At 42.3% G+C, this 24,126-nt stretch overlaps 1 protein-coding gene across 1 annotated transcript in view; it reads left to right on the top strand.

Moving 5' to 3' along the window:
* Positions 1-435: 435 nt before the first annotated feature.
* The window catches only part of LOC124281966, a 52,866-nt gene continuing 29,175 nt past the window's right edge, over positions 436-24,126 (top strand). Inside the window, 1 exon segment of the mRNA XM_046717970.1 lies at positions 436-563. Coding sequence (XP_046573926.1) covers positions 526-563 — 38 coding nt within the window. The 5' untranslated portion in view covers positions 436-525.

The raw sequence follows: 24,126 nt of genomic DNA, 5'->3' as shown, positions 1-24,126 counted from the left end.
GTTCACCTATAGAAGGTATTATTAACAGGTGTTACAAAACATAAAAGGGCATGCACGTGATAAAAGCCAGTTGTTCTAAGTGAAACGTCACTTTTGTGACGTTTACTTGTACTTTTTTATGCGACTGTTTTCAATCAACGTCTGTGTCTGACAGCAAGTCTCTTTACCAACGTATATCTGAACCTTACGTAATTAAATCCTGACCGTTTTAGAGAACGGGGATTGGTATTGCCTGAAGAGTATAAGTGTTAATGGCGTCGGGGCGAGAGAGAAAAACTCCAGGGCTAATCTCTACTGACGCATAGCTTAGCAACACTGCACGATTAATCTGTTAGTTTCTAACAGGAGATCTTTCGCTAGTGTAAAAGTAAAACTGGCCTTTCTTAAGTTGGGTTAGCGTGCTTCGCTGAGGTCATTTCAAGCAGCAGGGTCGACAGAAATAGATCCCATTGAAAGTGATAAGCTGAACTTTGAAGAAAAAGGTTTTGCGTTGTGAAATAGACATCAAAAAGGCCATACTTCAGCATGTCCGGAGCCTTCCCTCCCGCGCCTCACACTTCAGAGTAAGTACTGTCAATAGCTGTCAATCACCTGTCACCTGTCAGCCGTCACACGTCGGGGTGAGAGAGGTATGAGGGGTGAATTGAAGGAGTTATTTCTCTTTGTTTAAAAACACTGATAGCCTACACATGTACGTAACTACTGAACGAAATGGCTACAATGTTGAAGTATGTGTTAATAAAAGGCAGTGGAAAATCGTGTTCACATTGCACCGCCCTTGTCATCTAAGTGCAGTACTACTTCTAAGAAAAGTACTTGTTTTCTAAGAAATCCGACCTATACTGACTTCAAGAGAAAAGCAAGAATATCATAATCCAACACTGGTATTTCAACTTTCAACGGTGACTCATGTATAATGTATGTGTATAGTTGAACTGTATTTTATAAACAGAATATATGTCCGTACAATTCATGCCACTCGTTTTTATGTAATAGAACAGCAATTACTTTATGTAAAAAGCGCACGAAGGAATGCAAGGCATCACTCTCCCTTTTCTCAGCCAGGGTATCACCTGTATGACACGTGTTTTTCTCTTGTATGTTTCAATACCTTCGTGACTTGGGTGGTATATTCTAATTCCTGCTTTGGACTTTCAAATGCATGCATCTACAAGAACGTTAAAATGACTTGTTCCCGCTTCAGCTCTCGGCAAAGGCATGAATAACATTAAGATAAATTTTGAAATGTATAAACGCATATAAAATGTTTCATCAAATGAATTTCTTTGACAATGACAGTGAAAACGTTGTGGAAGGTTGTAGCAATGGGCACTGCGGGGGGAGCAGGCTGGGTAAGAGTTGAATTCTATTTTTTTACCTAAGGAAATAAGATTAATTTTTCTTGGTCAAACAGTTGTCAGCATGTATTAAGGAACCTGTTGAATAGTGTGTTATATTCTAATCTACTGCCACCTGTAAATTCTTCTACCGTCGGAAGATTGTATGTTTTCATTTTTCAGTTCTTGCCACTAACTGCTGATCTATGTTAACACTGATTCGTTTTAATGGAAGATGAAATATTTGTTGCCTGCCTTAAACTCTTTTCTTCTGTTTGTCTTCTGTTACGAGATCCTTGCATTGATCGCATAGTTTACTGCAGTTGAATAAGGTTGTAAGATAGCTTTGCTCATCAAGATAGTCTCAGGGCTCATAAGTGACATTAGCTTGTTGAGGAGAAAGTTACCTGCAAATGCATTGTTCTTGGATGCCACGTGATTGTTTGTTCATGTATTTGTGTAACACCGCACGGCCATATTCTCAGTGACATGTATGACGACGTCCTGTATAAAAATGACTTGAGACCAGACAATCCAGTGACTGACGTTGATACCAGCGATGCACGTCGTGGGTGGTACGATGATTAAGTCAACGAGCCTGACCACCCGATCTATTTGGTCTCCTCTAACGACCAGGGTGCCGTTGTACAAAACAACCTTAGCGATAAGACTAACTTAAGTCTATGATAAGGTCAACGCTTTGTTCAACGGTACCCAGGGCCCTGTCCCACAAAGCGATGTTAGCGTTACGACAGTCACAAATCTATGTTAAAGTATAGGAGATATGTGATACCTATGTGATACCTAAGTATATCACCTTAGTACAATGATCGCTTTGTAAAAGGAGCCCAGCACATGTGGCTGGTGGCAAACCGACATTCCCACTGGCCGAACTTACGGGTGGTAAGAGCTCCTTGTGCAGACTCTTGCTTCCGGTTGGTTGCACAGATTATATACCCGCATGAGGTCTCCGTATCGATAGGCGAACCTCAATAATGTCCTTTTCATCTTATATCCCCACATTGAATTATATTGAACTGCGAGTGAACGATGTCTTCACAACTCCTGGTCAGAATAAATGTTGATATTATATCATTGCCATTACTACAATAACATACTTGAAGTGGTTTATATCTCATTTCGCGTGAGGTATTTCAGAATCAGTCGTGGACGACATATCTCTGCAATTAATCGCGGTGTGAATTGATGCTGTCAACAATGTTGACATACACTTATGACAAATAGCCTCAAAGAGAAATGAATCTAGTCGACACTCGCTCTATCAGTTTATTCTCCGGCTAAACGTGTGTTCGCCTCAGTCGATTCCCCACTTACATGGGTCGATGGAAAGGTCTGCTATCTTGGTCGACAGGCGTGAATGTGTGTACATTATTCATTACGGGTGGCCTACTCCCGGCATTACCTTTTGTTTGCGTGCAGTCTGTTTCTAATATGTATTGAATAGTTCTGAGTTTTAAACGAATGAAAAAATGTAATTTACGTACGGATGTAGTGACAGTAACAGTAGTAGCAGCAGCAGTAGTAGTAGTAGTTGCAGCAGCAGCAGCAGCAGCAGTAGCAGCAGTAGTAGTAGTAGTAGTAGTAGTAGCAGTTGCAGCAGCAGCAGCAGCAGTAGTAGTAGTAGTAGCAGCAGCAGCAGTAGTAGTAGCAGCAGCAGCAGCAGTAGTAGTAGTAGCAGCAGCAGCAGTAGTAGTAGTAGTAGTAGCAGCAGCAGTAGTAGTAGTGACAACAGTGTTTATTTTCAAAGTAGTTGGTACTTATTTTAAATCGGACCTCGTGAACCCGAAAACCCCACATTCCGAGCGGTTATGTAAATCACTATGGTTGTACAAGCGGTAAAAGATCTGTTACCATGATCCTTTTTTTTCGTTTTGATTGGCAATGTCCGCATTAACGGGGTGTTTTCGTATGTTATATGTACAGGTATGACGAACATGACCTGCTTTTATTAAATCAGCGAATACAATCATTTTAATATTAGTCTAAATAAATCATTTATAACGTACATAACAGTTTTCCATGCCTTTGTCATGCTTGAACATTGAATTATTTGTCAACATGGCGTGAAAACACATTGGGTACTGCCAGAGACCGGATATCGTCTGCTTGTTTGTCAAATAGGGGAACTGCGCATGTGAAATGATGCATATCCGGCTATCGACCACGCGTAATTCGAACACTTTGTCATAACGTGTCAAAGTAAGTGGTACTGTCACAGAACCTGCTCTTGCATTAAACTCCGTATCAAGTTTTGATTGCCAAATATTTGTTTTCCCCCATAGGAGCAGATTGGTCTTTTTTGTAAGTGATTAGTTCACGGTCGCTTGTTGCAATGACTGTGTCATTGTGTTCAGGGTTGGAAATCATTGAGTACGTTATCCCACCCAATACTCTTGTTTCACGGGGTTGTCGCGGCGTGTTTATTTCCGTTAAGATTTCTCCCACCCGCGGTTTCGAAGCCCACAAAGTGGAATTGTAATGCGTTGGGATTAAAGTATACAAGCTCCAGCTAATTGGGTTTAAACAGCTTGCTCATACAGTTCTTTGACTCGGGTGAACAACAATGGCGAGATTACATGTTTGAATCCGCCGTATTGGTACCTATTAGTTTCTGCACTTTCCTCAATGTATCCGAATAGTTCATTCACTACCCTCTGGCGAAAAAGTTACCAAACCTGATGCGCAGAATAGCTATGCGGGGATTTGCTGATCATTGGTTTGAATCCAAAATTAATTCTATCTTTGATTGTTTTTACCATCGTGCTCGCGTTCATTGCTTTCACCACAGTGTTAGACGTCTGTGACTTGAGTCACTTCAGACCTTCCTCCCAAAGACGATATAACATAATACAATACTCACCATGTGTAACAGAACAGTGAAAAAAACTTTGATCACACAATAGGATGTATCATATTAAATCGACTGGGCACCCTGAGTCGATCAAAGTTTACAATAAGATACAACTGGTTACTTTTTGCATGGATTCTGATGAGGTTTTCCTAAAAAATATTTATGAGCTGACTATGAAGGAATGAATATTTACGTGGGTATTTTGAATATTGATCGTGAATTGACAGCTGAGGTCTTATCTCCGTGATGAACGTTCCTTCCTGTCATTTCCCACATCCAACCACATCTTTTCCTCATGATCAATATCCAGCACGATCAGCAACCTTAAACACGCTCTCGCTGCACGACACACGACACACATGTGTATGTACAAAATCCGGCATATTTTATCCTGTTAACCATTCAAAGCAGGTACAAATGTAAACAGGAAGGTTGTAGTGTCTCATGCCACGTTATATACACACATTTTCAAATCTGTCTTAATTAGAACCTGCCAGGTAGAGCATAATTTAACATGCTTATTATTTATTACATATGGGTATCAACAGGCCATATAGAACCTAACCGCAATTATATCATTGGGATATCAAACAGATTTAAACTGTTTAACATTGATGCTTGAATGATTTAACTTTCAAACGTATCTGGTCAAATCCTTGGCAAGAAACTGAAAACCTTTTATTTAGGTATATTACTAGGATGTTTTAGAAAGAAGATTATTTACACTAATAATCAATAAATATTTGGCTGAGTGTAGCCCCTGTCATATAATAATGATTTGAATTAAAATACCAAAGAGAACTATCCCCAAGTTACAACATTTAAGAAGGCTATTTTATATACTACATATTTTGGGAATGCCATGTTAAACTGAACCTAGGAATGAATATGTTTTTCACGCTGGCATTTATGATTCGAGCGGATGGTTTTTCTTCACTGATCTTACCGTTTTCGGCAATATCGACAGGAGATTTTGCCATTTATATTGTCATATGATATAGCTGGAGTATTGCTGAGTGCGGCGTACAACTAAACTCACTGACTCACTCATACTGAACCATATTGTTTGCTTGTAGAAGACACGAGACTTAGGTACATGTAGCCACAACAAATATTATATACGTTATAAATTTTGCGACAACGATGAAATTTAATAAACTTGTTCCTGTACATAACTTGTTTGTATCCGTGGTGGTAACGTTTTTCGATTTCTTGAGCAGTGCCTACCCAGATCAAACATAACAAAAATCAATGTAGAGTCCCATTTCTTATACACTCTATGACTTTGATGATATCTTCCGATCAACTGGGATTATGTTTAATTACTTGTATACCTCTGGCAAGGGTTATATTACTGTCTGACGGGGAGAACCTCGCTTGTCCCCTGTCACACATAAAACGAATCAATCTGTACTATTGACCGACCGGTTGGCCAATTACAAGGGTATATGTTACATGTAGCTTTGATCCAGCCGGGATTACGTTAATCCCACACGCAATGTAGTTACTTAGACGTAAGGCGAGATCTCCCTCGTTATAACACCAACTGTGTTACCACACTGTGCTTCGCCAACACCAATATGGTGCAAGGCTGGCAAATTTATGGATAACAACTTCTTTTATTTTGTGAGTGCGCCGTTTCGGTACAGTTATTAGAAGTTGTAAGAAGTTGTTATCCATATATACTTGTCAGTATTGGATTTCCCAACATCTAAAATGCCAATCAAAGAAGTTACCAACATGGTGATCTGATGGACACATTAGTTACCGAGTGAATGTTGTTTTCGCAGAAGTTGGAAAAATGTCAACTACATCTGCAGGTACTGTTATGTTATCTGTCCACACAAACTAAATCGTCAATATTTAACATTAGAATAACGGCAAGCATAACATGGTGTTGATATTCAATTTCGTCCAATTGAAATGCTGTAACAAGTGAAAAATAGTTTTCAAGAAAATGCATAACTATATGAGAAGGGGTTTAGGGAATTTTTGCGCATCTTGTGTACAAAACATTTTGAGGAAGGAGTGAAAGGTTTATAATGACGAGAAACCCTTATTTCGGCCGTAGCCTTCAAAACCGGTTTTTGAAAACTCTTCATATTCTTGAGTTGGGCTGCACATATCGTAATAACCTCACCCCAAACAACTGACCATCACTTAAACAACAGCCCCATCGGACCATCTCCTACCACCACAAGATCCCCTCTATCAGACTATCTCCCACGCTCAGCAGATCTTCCCCCATCAGACCACCCCTCTACATCCACCAGAACTCCACCCCCACCCCGAGGAGACAGTTCCCTATTATACCATTCATCACACAAGTCCATACCCATACTCCACACAGACCATCCCCATACTCCACAAGAACCCCTAATTCAACCCCAGCAGACCACCCCCTTTCACCACCAGACCACCCCTACACCAAGCAGAGCATTCCTCATCACACTAGTCTACAGCCCCAACCGTGGACCCCAACCCCTCCAGAACCCTTTCTCCACCCCTAGCATACCATCAGCCCTATCCCCACCAGAACCAAAACATCCCTCATCAGAACCACCTCCTACCGCAGGAGACCATGCTGCCATTCCCACTGAGCATACCCACACCTTCGGGACCTACAAAAACCCCACCCACCCACCGCGAGGTCAAACACCCACCCACCCACCCACACACACACACACACCACACACCACTAAGCTACCTCCGAAATATGCGTGCTATTAACCTGACAGCACATGGTGTCAAACGTTTAAGTTCGTACCAGTTACTCTCCGCTTTATACTGAGGGTCAAATGCATTGTTCCTTCTTTTATATGAGTTGTCACTTTACCCAGAACTGTTGAGTCCAGCACCGTCACCTACCTATCGTGATATTGCCGCGGTGGCAGTAGGCGGTGTGTCAAAGGACTCCCATTATCTTACCAACATGAAGTCTACTGTTTTATACAGAGGACGCGGCAGGTAGGTAGATTTGGTTTCAATAGCTGTACAGTACAGAAGGTTGACGTAACCTTGGAGGCAGATACCTACATATGCACAACTGGCAACACCAAAGGATGTTTTCAGCCATGTTTCAGCTGTGCTTAGCTTAAGTCACAAATACATCCTCGGGAAACTTGTTGGGTTGTTTTGTGCCTTGTATGCACTATGTGGCCTGTGTGCATTATGCGAGCGAAGGCCGTTTGTCAAATCGAGGTTTTGGTTTCGTTGAGAATTAGAACCCTATACTTTCAAGTGGTGACCTCCCACGGTAAGACGACGAACGTAATACTGTTTAACCTACTTTAATGATCTGATAAAATATAAAATCGGGCACCTTTGTAGTTTAACGCAGCACTCAGCAATACTACAGCCAATTGACGGCTGGATCCAGGCAATCAAGTGCTTGCTATCGTGAGCATCATATACCACGACATGCATAACCAAGTAAGCGAGCATGACCACCCGATCCCGTTAGTCGCCTCTTACGACAAGCATGGGGTGCATCACTACTGTTCAAATACCATGTTAAGATATAAGAGCTGAGACATTTGTAGATACAAGATTGTTTCTATTTGTAACTTACAGGATTCTGTTCCACAAACGTGATCTAGTGGTACATAAAGTCTATCTTAGGTCCCACCCATGTTTTAACATTGGCAGAACTAAGACTGCTTGTGGAACAGGTCGCTTTCCGTTCTCTGCAGTCGTTGTCTCGTAATTTAGTTATAACCGTGGTGTTCCTACTGTATGTCAGTAACCATGGCAACCCAAAGACAAATCATACCAAGTAAGGACAAGGGACTTTATCAACATTTGCGTTTGTACGTTAGGATTAGTAGTGTGTTGCGTGAAGTAATAATATATTCCCTGGTTTAATGCGTTTCAAGAAAGAACTTTATATCCCCGCTTATCGAGTGGTAGATTTACTGTTGTGTTTAAGACTAGAGGGAGACGAACGGGACATGTTGTATAAATGGTTTGTTTGTCTAATGTGTGCAAAGCGAAACATGATAAGAGGTTCTGTGAATAAGAATCAGGGCGTCAGCAGTATCTGTCATCGGTGAGATAAGCCATGTCAGGTATTTCAGGTACCTAGTCACATATTGGTTATAACCGTAACGCCAATACAAGAAATTCGAAAGCAATGGTATTTGTAAACAACCATATCAGCAGTGTCAAAAGACCGTGTTATCTGCCATATCACATTTGTCAGACATTTCAGATATATCAGCCGTATCGATAATATTACAAATATCATCTGCATCGAAAATGTATCAAATTTGTCCAGTCTCAGTGGCAGATAGCTACATTCCAGTCACTGACGATGCCGTTGGCCCCACTGAGAATGTGTCGTTTGTCAGCCTTCGTGGGGGAAGACAGAGTCAGTACACATTACCCGTGGTTGTAAGAACCTTCTGGGTGGATTAGAGAACCTCTCGTTGCCCGGGCGCACCATACCAGAAAACGTTAAAAGATGGTACTTGTTTTTACCCAGCCTGTCTCTATGTGTTATATGGATAAGACAAGGACTGGTCAGCTTGGGGTTTACTGTGAGGCATCCATGTAAATAAAGGCATGATATCTCAGCTCAATAGTCTAGTTCCATAAAAATAGCTTGCTTAAGTCTGCACTAGCACACGCGCTGTAAATTAAAGTGCAATAATCTTGAGCGCGACGATACACCCGTTGTTCATGCTATCAACCATGATGATCACGAAGAGCGATTGTTCACAAGCCGATGTAATATTGTTTGTTTATTGCTTAACGCCGTACACAGCAAATGTCCAGCCATATGACAGCGGTGTTTAGTAGTCAGGACCAGACGAACCTGTGATTGACATCATCAGCACGATTTACACAACTGGAACACGATGACATATGATCAGGGATAATCTACAGCTACGTCTTCTATTCTCCCTGATACTATGCATCAAACCACGTCAGCGAGCCTGATCCTGTTAGTCGCCTCTTACGACAAGCATGGGTTGCTGAAGATCAATTCTAACCCGGATCGGCACAGGTTACAAGCCGATGTAATATTGTTGACGTCAGATAGCATTCATACTGGAGCAACAAGCGAGTGAATGTCGCTTTACTTCCTGTTCTGCGGTACTACGGGGCATCATTGATCTTAGGCTACGACGTGAAAGTCTTGGAAATATGAAATACTGATATTATTGGTGCCAACTAATCCGTAATATCTTGAAAGTGGACAGACCAGAGAAAGAAACGTGGTTCGCGATAACAAGGTTCGGTTGCAGTACTCAGTTTTCTCTTTTTTCAGGCATGTCAGAGTTAGTCAACATTACCGTTATCGATGATGATCGATGTATAGTTGGTACGGACCTCTCCTAACTGTATGACTACTACTTGTTCGATCTGTGTGCTCACTCCCCTACTAGCTGTCCATGCCTCCTGACTTCAGCCTTCTTACACGGAGTCTCACTCCTAAATAATGTTTACCGAACAATCGTCGAAACTATTGAGTTGCTCCGTAAACCTATTGATTGATAATTTGTCAACCCGAGTGTAATTCCAGCCCCTCGTGTCAAGATGGCGGCGCTCTACCAGACAGCCAAAATCGCCCCACGCTGAGATCTCGAGAGGACGAGACATCACGTGATTTCAGACCTGCTTAGGGGTCTCGATGCAATTGTAAGAACTTATTAACTCTAAAAACCATATCAACCGTTGGGCATAAAAAATCTTTAATTAACTTTTTTACGGGAGCGATATCCTGGCTGTAGTCTCAGTAAAAGCTACCCGTTGCCGGCCACAGAAATTATCTAGTTAACTTCGTATTGATAAAATGATTTTTCAGGTGTCAAATATTTTTGGAACTGTTATGTAACTGTGGCTGTTGTGTTCTGACCATTGATTTATCCTTGTGATCTGCATAGACCCCGAAACGCCTGTTACAGCGAGCTTGGACGCCGATGTCGTAAATACCTCTCTGTGTTGACCGTAGTTGGTTGGGCTGAACAAGTGTGATTGCATTGATATAGTGTATAGAAACAAACCAGGATCACCACTGAGACCTACCCTACTTCAACAAAACCCTTATACGCTGCAATTAATCTACCGCCATAGCAAGTCAACTACCCATGTAATAGCGTGAGTGAGTGAGTGAGTGAGTTTAGTTTCACGACGCACTCAGCAATATGCCAGCTGTATGGCGACGGTCTGTAAATAATCGAGTCTGGACCAGACGATCCAGTGATCAACAGCATGAGCATCGATCTACGCAATTGGGAACCGATGACATGTGTCAACCAAGCCAGCAAGCCTGACCATCCGATCCCGTTAGTCGCCTCTTACGACATGCATGGGTTCCTGAAGGTTCATTCTAACCCGGACCTTCACGTGTACCCCATGTTATAGAGGCGGTGGGGTAGCCCAGTGGTTAAACCGTTCGCTCGTCACGTCGAAGACCCGGGTTCGATTCCCCAGATGGGCACTATGTGTGAAGGCCATTTCTGGTGTTCCCCGTCGTGATATTGCTGGAATATTTCTAAATGCGGCGTAAAACCATACTCACTCGTTCACACCGATGTAATTAACGCAAATGGATTGTGTCTTATCTCGTTAGTCACACCGGCTGTAAACAACAACCAACTCAGATCAGAGTCGAACTGAGGGTTAGACATAGTCTATGCACCAAATGGACGATTTATCCTTGGGGGTGAGATGGGGGGGTGAGATGGGGGTGGCGAGAGGGTCGTGGGTGCCGGGTGTAGACTAGGAGGTTTGTTAGTGATGGAATGTTTTTCGAAATAAAAGACTGATAGACACATGTTAGACCATCCTCCACAATACACATGCATTAATGAAACCATGGTAACCACTTTTCCAGATATATTAGAAGGCCACTGTCACCACATGGAGATATTGGTTAATTCATTCAACGCTCATTTTGGGCCAAAGGTATTTCGCTATTCTGAGGTAGAGATAAGGCTCTGTTTAATATTGATTCGAGTAAGCAACATCCAAAACTATCCGGAAACCAGAGAGCAGGATAGCGTGCTGTGGATCTATATCCTGAACGTCAAGGCCTGGTGTTTGGTATCGGACCAATCATCAGACTATCACACATGAGACGATTCATCTGATAGCAGCATGCAATAGCCACGATAATACGTTCACATGCATACCGATTGTAAGATGTAAGCGCTAAACGTATGATTGCTTGCAGTTGGACGTTGCGTCATCGTTTGTAGTGAATGTGTGTAGATTGTCTGTGTTGATTTGCTAGACTTGTCACGTTTGCAATCTGGTGTCCGTGGAAACGGCATTCCATATGTAATTGACATGCAATGTAATGAGATGTGTTGTGTTGTGGTAAAGAAAGTTAAGGTTAAGGTCACTAGAAAGCGATGTAATCTATACAATTCTTACGGTAATTTCTTTGGGCGAAATATGATGCACAGACAAGCCAATACAGTCCTAAACAGCGTCTTGTCGATGTACAGTACCTCTGGCTTAATATAATGTAATTATACATACATGCATCTATGCACACACACACGCACACGCGCACACACACACACACAGAAAATTAAACGGCAGTTGCCTATCTTCGAAGTTGGAGTACATGTAACCTTCAGACAACGATATCAGGTTGTGTCCTGATAGTAGAATAATTCATCACTATTGTATATTTTATTCCTTGACAATTATAACCATGAAATAGTTTTCTAGAAATAAAAAAATCTCTGATATAAAAAATATATATAAAAACACCCCTCTAAATCTGGACAAGGGACTACCACAAGACCTAGCCGCATTTCAGAAACAAACCCAATCTGCGTATAAATCAGGGTTTATTACCGAACAACATCATTCTCCTCTGTATATCTCTAATTATAATCAGGTGGTCCAACTATGCCTATCACAATATATTTCACAAGAACGTAAATCTGATACCATTATGCAGAATTGGCATTCCAAAACGTGATGTAATGGCACACGAAACTGACAAACACAGACCTTAAAAAAGCCTCTTTTGTGAATGACAAGACGTTATATATGCTGTAGCCATACATAGACTAGACGGTGAGAGGGTCCCTCTAAATATTGTGCAAAAATAACACGCATGCACAAGTAAATACACCAGAGTGTCGAGTAGATGCTAAATGTGAATGTGCGCCAGACAACCAAGGCTCTTGTAATCAAACAACCGACCTGCTTCAATGCAGTGCGTTCCATCCAAAACAAAACCGAACTGCATTGTCGGAGACCTAATTGTGCAAATATTTTACTTAAAGGAGAAAATATAAACGGCGGCATTTGGTGATACGTGCCAGTCGCAATTTGCTGACAATTTATGCAAATATTTTGTGGTCAATACAAAAGCGTAAGGTTTTCAAACAGCGAGCAGCATGCATGTTTACACGCACCTGTAATTAGTAAAGTTCATCCTGGAGGTGCCCCCACTCTCCCTATGCCTCCGTCATCGCGCCCTTACGGAACACCAGTTCACAGCCTCTTGTTTTCTCCTCCCGCCACTTCAAGCGACTGAGACACTGTCTTGCGGCATCTCCCGTTTGGTCACATACTACAGTCACTAAAGGGATCTGGGTCAATACTTCGAGGATTCGAGGTTCGACCCAAACTCAAAATGATGACTAAATTACCGGAATAAACAACAATCGAAGTTTTACTTTGAGACAACCAGAGTTCGACCTATCAAGTTCGAGATAGTGGCGTTCAACTGTACCCAGTGTCATTGATCACGCTGGAGGAAGCTAATTAAGCATACTAATATGGACAACCGTAGCAAACAATGCTCTTTTGGGAACAATATTTATTTAGCCCAAAATACGTATTTTCATTTTCGTTTTCGGTTTTTTTCTCGTGTGTAGTACAGTAGTAAGTATCTACCTGCCTACATACATGGTAATAAAGAAGGTGACATGTATTACTTCTCACCTTATACATAATGATGTTTTGGAATTTAGAAAGAAAAATATCCGTGTTACTGTTCATATGTTTTGTTGTAACAATTGACAATAAATCTATTTTTCGACCATATCATTGACAGTTACTTTTAGTAGTATACTGCAGTTGGCCATTTCTTCAATACAAGATCAAGGGCCCGTCAGACAGTCAAACTTGGTTCGGAAGATAAGATGGTACGGAATCAGAGTTGATGAACTATTTAAAAACTCCGAAACAGAGTTTACTAGCATCATTCCCAAGTCAATTAACCTGTTTCAACAGGTGCCAGGGATACGTCACCTCGGGGACTGGCGTTAACCCCGTGGGATCGTGTCCGCTTGCAACAACGGTAAATGTGTTATAGCAACCTATTAGCTTTATCAACCGGCCACATAGACCGTGCATGAATATTGTATACATCTGTACACATTGAGGGAGTTGATACCTGACTGTACCCCACTCAATTATAAACTGGTTCGTGTAACGGTTCCTCGGTCTTCTGTGCACGGACTGGCCAAGTCTTGTGCGGTCTATTGATCTTTGATACTCTAACGGGTTTTGTTGTCTTAAGCTGTTAGTGGTAAAGCGACCGAGTCGCTGATACCGGGGCGTATCGGAGAACGCTGTAAGTGAACCCCGTCATGGGGTCGTGCGTCGTCACCGTGCCCGGTTATAAATATTGAGTGCCGTCTGTGGTCCGTGCGGTCACAGTACTGGACACGGCGGCAGGGGAGGACGGGAAGGAGGGATTGACTGTGTCGGACGCTGTTAAGTGTTCTCTGCGGGTCTTTTCCATCGGACATGTTGGGGCAGACATCATAACATACCTATTTCATGGTCTGCGGATGGAGGTAAGAATCATTTTTATCATTTCTAAGTATGAGATAATCAGATAAGCACGAATGAGTCATGTGGGCGGATAAACTAAGAAACACAACAGAATGTGATGCAATAATTATTGCTTTTGTTTGACTTTTCGTTACGTTTTAAGGACATATTATGGTCGACAGATAAAATATCAAGTCTGGTGTGATAAAATACTAATATATATTTCTAATAAAAATGTGGTGGCTTCCGAATAACGTTTAGCAAATGACAACGAAATAGATGCGAAAAGAGTCCAAATGCGTATTAGTTGGTTTATGAATAAATACCTTGTCCACACCGTGTCACCAAAGGGTCATCGTGCGGTGACGACTACTTCGTTGTTCATGCTGTCACTCCCTGGTTTTACTGGGTTTGAAACAGTATTCACTCACTCACTTTGTGTCAGGGCTGTGGAATGCAAAGAGGCGCTGGGGTAGTCTAGTGGTTAAAGCGTTCGCTCGTCACGCTGAAGACCCGGGTTCGACTCGCTATACAGGTACAATGCGTCAAGTTCATTTCAGGTGTCCCCCGCGTGATATTGCTTGAATAGTGCTAAAAGCGGCATAAAACCATACTCATTCACACTCACTATGGAATATAAATGTCATGCAAATGTTAAAAGATCTATGACAGGTTATAAAACATATGTAACACAAGACACATGTATCTGTCGTCAACGTATATCCCGACAATAATGCTGAGTCAGTAATCCTCACAATGCTATACGTGATGTTTCTGAAGTAGTGTCAGCTCCTAATACCACTGAACTGCGTTCATAGACTCTCAATGGGCGGGAAAAAGAAGATTTGTACATGCATGGACGCCAGCTCCAAGCTGATCAAGCTATTGTTTGTCATTCGTATTGCATGAATGTTTAATCAAACGTTATATATTTTACATCACGGTCTCTGACTGATAATTCAACAATTGTTTCTGAAATAATGAAAACTACCAGGCCTGACATCTTAATAGAAAACATCAAGGGACTGTGACAATGGGTGTTTATGTTTGAATATGAACTCGAGGTATGTGCTCTGAATATGGTTTTAGAGGGGACACCAGGAATGCGTGACAAGCGAGTATCGTTTTAGAGAGCACACCAGAAAGGCGTGACAAGCGAGTATCGTTTTAGAGAGCACGCCATAAAGGCGTGACAAGCGAGTATGGTTTTCGAGGGGACACCAGGAATGCGTGACAAGCGAGTATCGTTTTAGAGGGGATACCAGGAATGCGTGGCAAGCGAGTATCGTTTTGGAGAGCACACCAGAAAGGCGTGACAAGCGAGTATGGTTTTAGAGGGGACACCAGGAATGCGTGACAAGCGAGTATGGTTTTCGAGGGGACACCAGGAATGCGTGACAAGCGAGTATCGTTTTAGGGACACCAGGAATGAAGCGAGTATGGTTTTCGAGGGACGCCAGGAATGCGTTTATCGAGGGGACACCAGAAAGGCGTGACAAGCGAGTATATGGTTTTAGAGGGGACACCAGGAATGCGTGACAAGCGAGTATCGTTTTAGAGAGCACACCGGAAAGGCGTGACAAGCGAGTATGGTTTTAGAGGAGCAACCTCAGAAAACAGTAAGCGTGTACATTGTACACACCAGTTAAATGCATGAACAGTAGTTAACCAACGAGTGACTATGGTTTTAGAGTGCACACCAGAATGCGTGACGAGCGCGGTTTTAGAGGGACGAGCGAGTATGGTTTTAGAGTAGACATCAGGACGTGACAAGCGAAATGCACACCAGAAATGACATTCTACTCAGTTAACCAACAGCAAGCGAGTATGGTTTTAGAGTGCACACCAGGAATGCGTGACGAGCGAGTATGGTTTTAGAGGGGACACCAGGAATGCGTGACAAGTGAGTATGGTTTTAGAGGGGCACCAGAAAGGCGTGACAAGCGAGTATGGTTTTAGAGGAGACACCGGAAATGCATGACAAGCGAGTATGGTTTTAGAGGGGACACCAGGAATGCGTGACAAGTGAGTATGGTTTTAGAGGGGACCCCAGAAAGGCGTGACAAGCGAGTATGGTTTTAGAGGCGACACCAGAAATGCATGACATTCTACTCAGTTAACCAACAGCAAGCGAGTATGGTTTTAGAGTGCACACCAGGAATGCGTGACGAGCGAGTATGGTTTTAGAGGGGACACCAGGAATGCGTGACAAGTGAGTATGGTTTTAGAGGGGCACCAGAAAGGCGTGACAAGCGAGTATGGTTTTAGAGGAGACACCGGAAATGCATGACAAGCGAGTATGGTTTTAGAGGGGACACCAGGAATGCGTGACAAGTGAGTATGGTTTTAGAGGGGACCCCAGAAAGGCGTGACAAGCGAGTATGGTTTTAGAGGGGACATCAGAAATGCATGACATTGTACTCAGTTAACCAACAGTAAGCGAGTATGGTTTTAGAGGGGACACCAGAGAGGCGTGACAAGCGAGTATGGTTTTAGAGGGCACACCCGAAAGGTGTGACATTGTACTCAGTTAACCAACAGTCTGACTCCTCTGTACACCCTGAATATTTCACACCATTGCTGGATATTTGATACCGGCCTCCGCATTTAGACTGGCTGTGATATACAGGATATGCACAAACACACTGTATGTGCATAACGGGTTATTTGAGACAAGGGACGGTGGAGTAGACTAGTCTAGGTTTTAAAGCGCAGCAACTGGCGAAGACTCCGGGGAAGACTCCGGTTTGATTTCCCGCATGGGTAATATAAGTAAAGGCAATCTTGATTCCCCACATGGGTAATATATGTAAAGGCAATCTTGATTCCCCACATGGGTAATATATGTAAAGGCAATCTTGATTCCCCACATGGGTAATATATGTAAAGGCAATCTTGATTCCCCACATGGGTAATATATGTAAAGGCAATCTTGATTCCCCATGGGTAATATATGTAAAGACAATCTTGATTCCCCACATGGGTAATATTCAATCTTGATTCCCCACATGGGTAATATATGTAAAGGCAATCTTGATTCCCCACATGGGTAATATATGTAAAGGCAATCTTGATTCCCCACATGGGTAATATATGTAAAGGCAATCTTGATTCCCCACATGGGTAATATATGTAAAGACAATCTTGATTCCCCACATGGGTAATATATGTAAAGACAATCTTGATTCCCCACATGGGTAATATATGTAAAGGCAATCTTGATTCCCCACATGGGTATTCCCCAATATATGGGTAATATATGTAAAGACAATCTTGATTCCCCACCACATGGGTAAAATATGTAAGGAACTCTTGTCCTGTTTCTCATTTATATGTAAAGACAATCTTGATTCCCCACATGGGTAATATATGTAAGGCAATCTTGATTCCCCATAGGGTAATATATGTAAAGACAATCTTGATTTCCCACCACCAACTCGATTCTCCACATGGGTACAATGTGTGAAGCTCATTTCTGGTGTCCCCCGCGGTGATATTGCTGAATTATTGCTAAAAGCGGCATAAAACCAAACTCGCTCATTTGCCATCAACCAGTAGAGCATGATGCCATTTAGAAGCAGGCATTGAAATGTATGACTATATACACCCGCGATAACGAAATAAACACCATATTCCATGTAAGTTCAATGTTGACAAAGGATCACGCACATATCCCCTGTAATTGACATGAAATGTGTTTACAGAATACATTATTTGTGTTAACACATATTTGACCAGGTTTATCCATCAACCACGCATTAGTTCATATATGGCGGAGCGCAGGGAACAACATCGACCGTCGATGACATCTACATAGATCAGGAGTGAAAGGAAATCAAACTATTTTCTCGGATATAATAGTTTTGTTTTCAATAACTTTGTTCAAACACACAAACATGATCACCGTCTAGTCACGTTGGCAAATAATTCGTGCTTGCATGAACCTATTTCTGTCTTGCTCCTTACATAGTCTAAAGGGCGCTAAATATGTCAGATGTATAGGCCCATGTCAGTGTCAACGATAATGGGAGTTCCTAGTCAAGAGGTTGTACCCCAGCCCCATACCGTGCTCAACAGCTTTTATAGTGGGTAGATAGGGTGTGGGGAAATCTATATCTGTGGGTGCGCGGGGATGTATATTTGTTCAGGGGAATCGTGTCTGGAGTGTCAATCTGTCCTTGTTCAACGCCTACGTTATTAATCCAAGTTTTAATGCAATTTAAATTCTTTATCATATACTAGTAATTGAAGTATGACAATAATAGTTTCATCAAAGTCTGTTCAGTATTGTCCTATGACGTATTTTAGTTTTTATTAAACCTATAAACTTGACTGTTCCCCTTCGATCTGAAATTTTAACACTCGGGGCACGATATGTACGGGCTATGAGGTTTATTCATATGCTTAACTTTATATTATACCTTGTTTGTAACCATCAGATTATGATTCCAGATAAATGCAACCCTTGAATTATACAAACATTAATTGTAGACATGCATGTGCATGCTTGCAAAAGAATAAGCACTTCTCGATATAATCTGCCAATGGACCAACTGTTGTATGTTCAGGCGACAGGGCCCAAGTGCTCTTTTCGGATCCAAACACCCAGCTTCGAAAAAGCCGAACATAATTTGGCTTGATGTGGGAGTTTGACATTAACTGGATGTCAAGACAGGTTTTTGCCAGCCCTAATAGTTCTTGCAGAATGTAGGTAGTGATTTTAGGAATATGTATTAGTAGATGTATTACTGGGTCAATTTATATTGTGGCTGATTCCTACACACAAATATTCTCCGAACTTCGCACAAAACCGAATATGTTAATTTCCCTTATTGTGTATGTTGACTTGGTGACAGTCATGTATTCGCATCGGTCATATGATTTAAACACAGCCGTACAGGGATGAAGAACAGAGCTCTTACTGTGTGGAATAACAGAGCTCTTACTGTGTGGAATAACAGAGCTCTTACTGTGTGGAATAACAGAGCTCTTACTGTGTGGAATAACAGAGCTCTTACTGTTTGAGTGTTGTCAATGCTTTGGAACAGAAAGAGGGTAGAGAGTTACATTATACACGATGATTGTTATAGTGACAACAGATAATGTAATATAATTTGATTACGTTGATAGTCTGTGCTGGTTTTAGCATATCTTTCCCGTGCAAGGATACATGTCATACACCGAACTTTATTCCATCTATTGCATTGTTGTAAAGGACATGGCTCGGGGTTGTGTGGTAGCGCGTACACGTTTACCCGCCATTCCCTCAAGAGTAAGTGAGTTTAGTTTTACGCCGCTTTCAGCAACATTTCAGCAATATCACGGCGGGGACACCAGAAATGGGCTCCATGCATTGTATCCATGTCAGGAATCGAACTCACGTCTTCGGTGTGACGAGCGAACGCTTTAACCACGAGGCTACCCCCGCCACCCCCATTCCCTGGAGGGAACATTAAGGAACATCATCTGACTGAGAACGTTGATGTGTTTTTGTCTGCCCGATAGAGCTAATCAAAATGTCTATATTAAGGTGGTGCGGCATGAATGTCACGGTGTAAGACAGACCGCAATACCTCTTCACGTTAAACACTGTAGTTTCGTTGAGAGAGCTGGCGTTGCCCTAACCTTGACGTTCTATTTAACTTGATCAAAACGCCATTATGCCCATTTCATTCACTGTCTTCAATGCATGTATTGTAAATTAAACCTGATAATTAAAGTATACATGGTGATGCATGTATACGTATTTAAGTGTTCATCTCCCATCACAAGAACCCATTCAACCTACGACGACAGGCACACTAGAATGGCATCGACACAGGCGTTCGTGTTAAGACACTGATGTTTAGAGATAAATCTGACGGAGGGCACAGTTTTATACAAGGTAAAGATACAATCTGTCTTGCTTCCGAATAGCCTTCAGTGTTCCATATGTATGCTGTTGCTAGCCGTCTCTGTATCTGTCCTGAGCCTCGCGAGACCTCTGCGATTACATCTCAAGATAGTTTCCATGATATCCTGACAATTCTCACAAGATCATGCTGTGCGTGCACGGCTTGTTATATTTCTATATCGACATGCAGGTGTTTTGTATATAGGTTATAACGGTTCTGCTAGGTCAACGGGACCTGTAGGTATATGTACCTTGGTAACAGCAGGCGACGGACGTACATTTCAGCGTGTCAGGCTGTATGTTAATATTACCGTTATATTTGGAGTTCTGTTTCCAAGATGGAGTACAGTAGGTGAGTTGTGCCTGATTAATGGGAATCGCTTTGTCTTAAGTGTAGGATGTTTCAGATTCTAGTGTGTTTTTTTTGTTTTATATACGGTGTTTGTGCTACAAACAGTGAGTGTGTAAGGAAGAATGTGAATCTTGTGTGTTAGTGCTATGAATACTTCGTGACAAGCGGTACCAGCGTATGACACATTATGTTATACCGATATAACCTTGTGTGTACCTACCGTGCAAGTACTAAAATACATACTTGAATCTTACATCTCTAGCTCTGTAGCTCTGTAGCTCCCTGTCAGTCATTGTTAGGTGCACACTGATTATTGGTTTTGTTATACATTTGCATCGTACTTGTACATATTTCCAGGCTGATGGTTAAGTTCAAATATCAGACACGCCCTCCATCAAAACACTCACTCACTCATTCTCGCACCAACCAACTAACCAACCAAACAAAAGTAATTGTTACCTCCGGTCATGACCTGGAACGCGAACATGTCGCGTCACAGTGGTAACGTCTTCGTTGGAAAGTTCTGAACACTAGACCCAAGATCGCAACAAAGGCGCGACATGTTCGCTCCCGGGTCGCGATCCTGTGAACATTAAGTTTGAACAGTGGTGTATATATCCAAGTTATAGTACTCATGTTCACCATAATGCATGATGAAGAATAATTGACAGCGAGATAAATGTTAATGAATAGCGACCATACCCCGTGAATCAGAGCGTCATTACTTTTATACAAACTCCTTCAGGCAGGTGTTAATGGTATAGAGAACGCAGCAAGGCGACACAGGTGTGCTGAGGCGATAGTTGTCTGTTGTCCTTCACAGTCAATAATGCCTATTTAACCGGTGCAATTGATTAGCAGGTTCTTTTAAGCTTTCTGTATAATTTATTACACCCCACAGGTAGTGGTGTACCGTTGTCCTCGTGGATGGCTTTGAACAGTGACATCCATTACATGGATATAGATTAATATTAAGCCGAGTGCACCCCGATACTCACTCTTACAATATCAATGTACTATTGTTGATGTTCTGCGTCAAATACACCTTCAGTCCTAAAGGTACATACGTCAGTTATCTTAAAGACATACTCCTCTCAATAACAAGGCCACGGCAGCCTATTTGTGGAGGCTGTTTAATTTATTCTTCATTTTTCCATGTGTAGCATTTGTGAAATAGCTTTGTTATTTGGTAATGGACCTTGATTATCGACGACTGCAGGCGAGAATTGTGTGAGGACAATTCGCCCGTCCTTGCTTAACGAGCTGCGAAGAACCCGCCTTTAATGGCCGTTCCATGCTATTTGACCTGACGTGATTGGCATCTCAAACAGTACAACCAAATATATATCCATGTTCACGCCTACAACTGAGTTGCATGTACAACGGGACTGAACGTTGGGTACCACCATAGTCCAGTCTGGACAGATTCCATGTGATAGGGTTGACAGGAATTCCTCCAGCATGTGTACTTGCATATATTCAAACAAACTGGGGACACTGATTATTGAAATGTTTATTCATGAAACATATGAAACATTCTCTGTACTGTAAGGCGGACTGACTGTTTGAACCCAACACTGCATTCCACTCCACTCACCCTATCTCACCCTCTACTCTACGTTGATCTCTATCCCTTCCAGCTTGTCTCATGCTGCACTCAGTCCAACCGTCTCAATTCAGCCTGACTCACCCTCCACTCCACCCCACCACCCACTCTGCTCACCCTGTCACATCCCGCTCTGCACCTCACCCCAACCGCTTCATCCATCCCATCTCACCTTCCACCTCACCCACCAACTTCGTCCGTCCTATCACACCTCACCCCACCTGCTCCTTTCCGCTGACTCGCCTTCTACCTCACCCCACCCGCTTCATCCATCCTATCTCACCTTCCACCTCATCCACTCCATCTCACCTCCACTTAACCCCACCACTCCATCCACCCAGTTTCACCGTCCACACAATCCCACCCACTCTATCCACCCTAGTCTCTACTTTACCCTCTACTACACCCATAACATTACATACGGAACATAGGACCAGACTTGATGTGATTAATGTGTCCCAGAGCCCTACTGCACTAGTTGGAGCAGCGCTCACAACACAGACAGGAGGTGTACATATCTTAGTTAGAACCAAACCACCTGTCACCAGATACGGATAAAAGTGGCATATTTATATCCATCATTTGATCTGTCCCAGCCACGTGGACACTGACTGTCATAGATAATATAAGGCATTCATTGATACCGTGATGTGTAGCGTTAATTATATATTAATTACCATACGAGAAATTGTTAGGCCTGGGATAACATAGGGTATTGTATTGACGCCCCAGTAGGTGACTTTATGTACTAACACACCAGTAGATCCCGAGTATGCTCTAATGTATTCCTGATCAGAGATATTTAAATGCTACCTCGTAATTTCTCAAATTACGTTGAATTTCTACCCCACGCAACCGGAACTCGTGTCTGCAAATTACGTGTGTAAATGTACATGCATGTATGTACGTGTTAAGCAAACATGTTTGTTTTGCAGGGTTCAACTGACATATGTCAATATAGATGTGCAGTTAAACAAGACTCACGCGAATGTGTGGAGGAGCTCACAAAATCGCGTTCTGTTATAACTCTAAATCGATACTGAAAAGACCTTGATATAAGACAATGGTCGAAGCTATTGAGCACAATGTGTAATATCGAGACCATTCTATATGCGCTGATGTATGGTTCGCTGCCGTTGTCAGCTGGTGGTTCAAGATCTGCTGACTAGGCAAGACTAACAGCCATAACAACATTTCGTCTACAGTGGTGACACGCATGTGATTATATGGTTTGCACACCACGCAAGTTCAATATATACTTTGTCAAATGAGCGTTGCGTTATTTGTTCGGACTGTCATTTGACTGTGATTCCTCTGGAATACATCACTGTCCACTCTCAATAGAGCCAATGTCAGTGTCATGGTTGGACAGTGTTGTCGGCAGAGTCTGGACATGATCGTTGACTTTATTAACAAGATTCCCCACTCCGGTATTCTTGCACGAAGTGACATCGTGGCCATTGTCACTTGAGAACAGTATGTGATAATATTGACACCAACGTCAACAGAAGACCCAGTCTCTCGTAACAGTCTGAGTACCATAAATATGATCACGCCTTATAACTCCGAGTTGACAGCAACTGTTTTATAACACCATATACTGCTATCACAAGAGAAAGGCCCTTGAGAGAAACGACGCGCGTTGTAGTTCTACAAGGTGGTGTTCTTTAACCCCCGATATTGAACCGGAGTTTATGCGCCAGCCTTTATGGACATAAAATAACAAGAGTAAGATTGACTTCAGTCCAATATATGTTATCGACAATGATAATCTTTACACGAAGGTATTGCAGGCCGATCTACTTGAGGTATCTGTTTGAACAGTGCAGGTGTTACACAGAGTTGTTCGTAACTTCTGGTGCGTTAATGTTATCGTGTCTGACAATCGGAGGGGACATAGACGACAGGTAGGTTTAGATACTGGATATTAGGTGTTCATTTCTGGGTCTGAGAAATTGTCACATTAACTTCCACCTTCCTCCTCTGGGGAGGTGGGGTAGCCTAGTGGTTAAAGCGTCCGCTCGCCACGCTGAAGACCCGGGTTCGATTCCCCACATTGGCACAAAGTGTGTGAAGCCCATTTCTGGTATTCACTGTCGTGATATTGCTGGAATATTGCTAAAAGCGGCATAAAACCATACTCCTTTTCTCTCTCTCTCTCTCTCTCTCTCTCTGGATGAGAAGGAGAATGTTCGGCGGTGTCGTAGAAACTTGGGAGTTATGTGTTATTGAACATATCCCCCACCAACCCATACATACAATATAAACACGCATATCCTCCGAACTTCCAAGTGTGACATTGTTTCCTTACTC

Source organism: Haliotis rubra, unplaced genomic scaffold (genome assembly GCF_003918875.1).
Source record: "Haliotis rubra isolate DU_JTF1 unplaced genomic scaffold, ASM391887v1 Scf291, whole genome shotgun sequence".
NCBI lineage: Eukaryota > Metazoa > Mollusca > Gastropoda > Lepetellida > Haliotidae > Haliotis > Haliotis rubra.
Note: the sequence above shows the minus strand (reverse complement) of the source record. Positions and strands in the feature narration are given on the sequence as shown.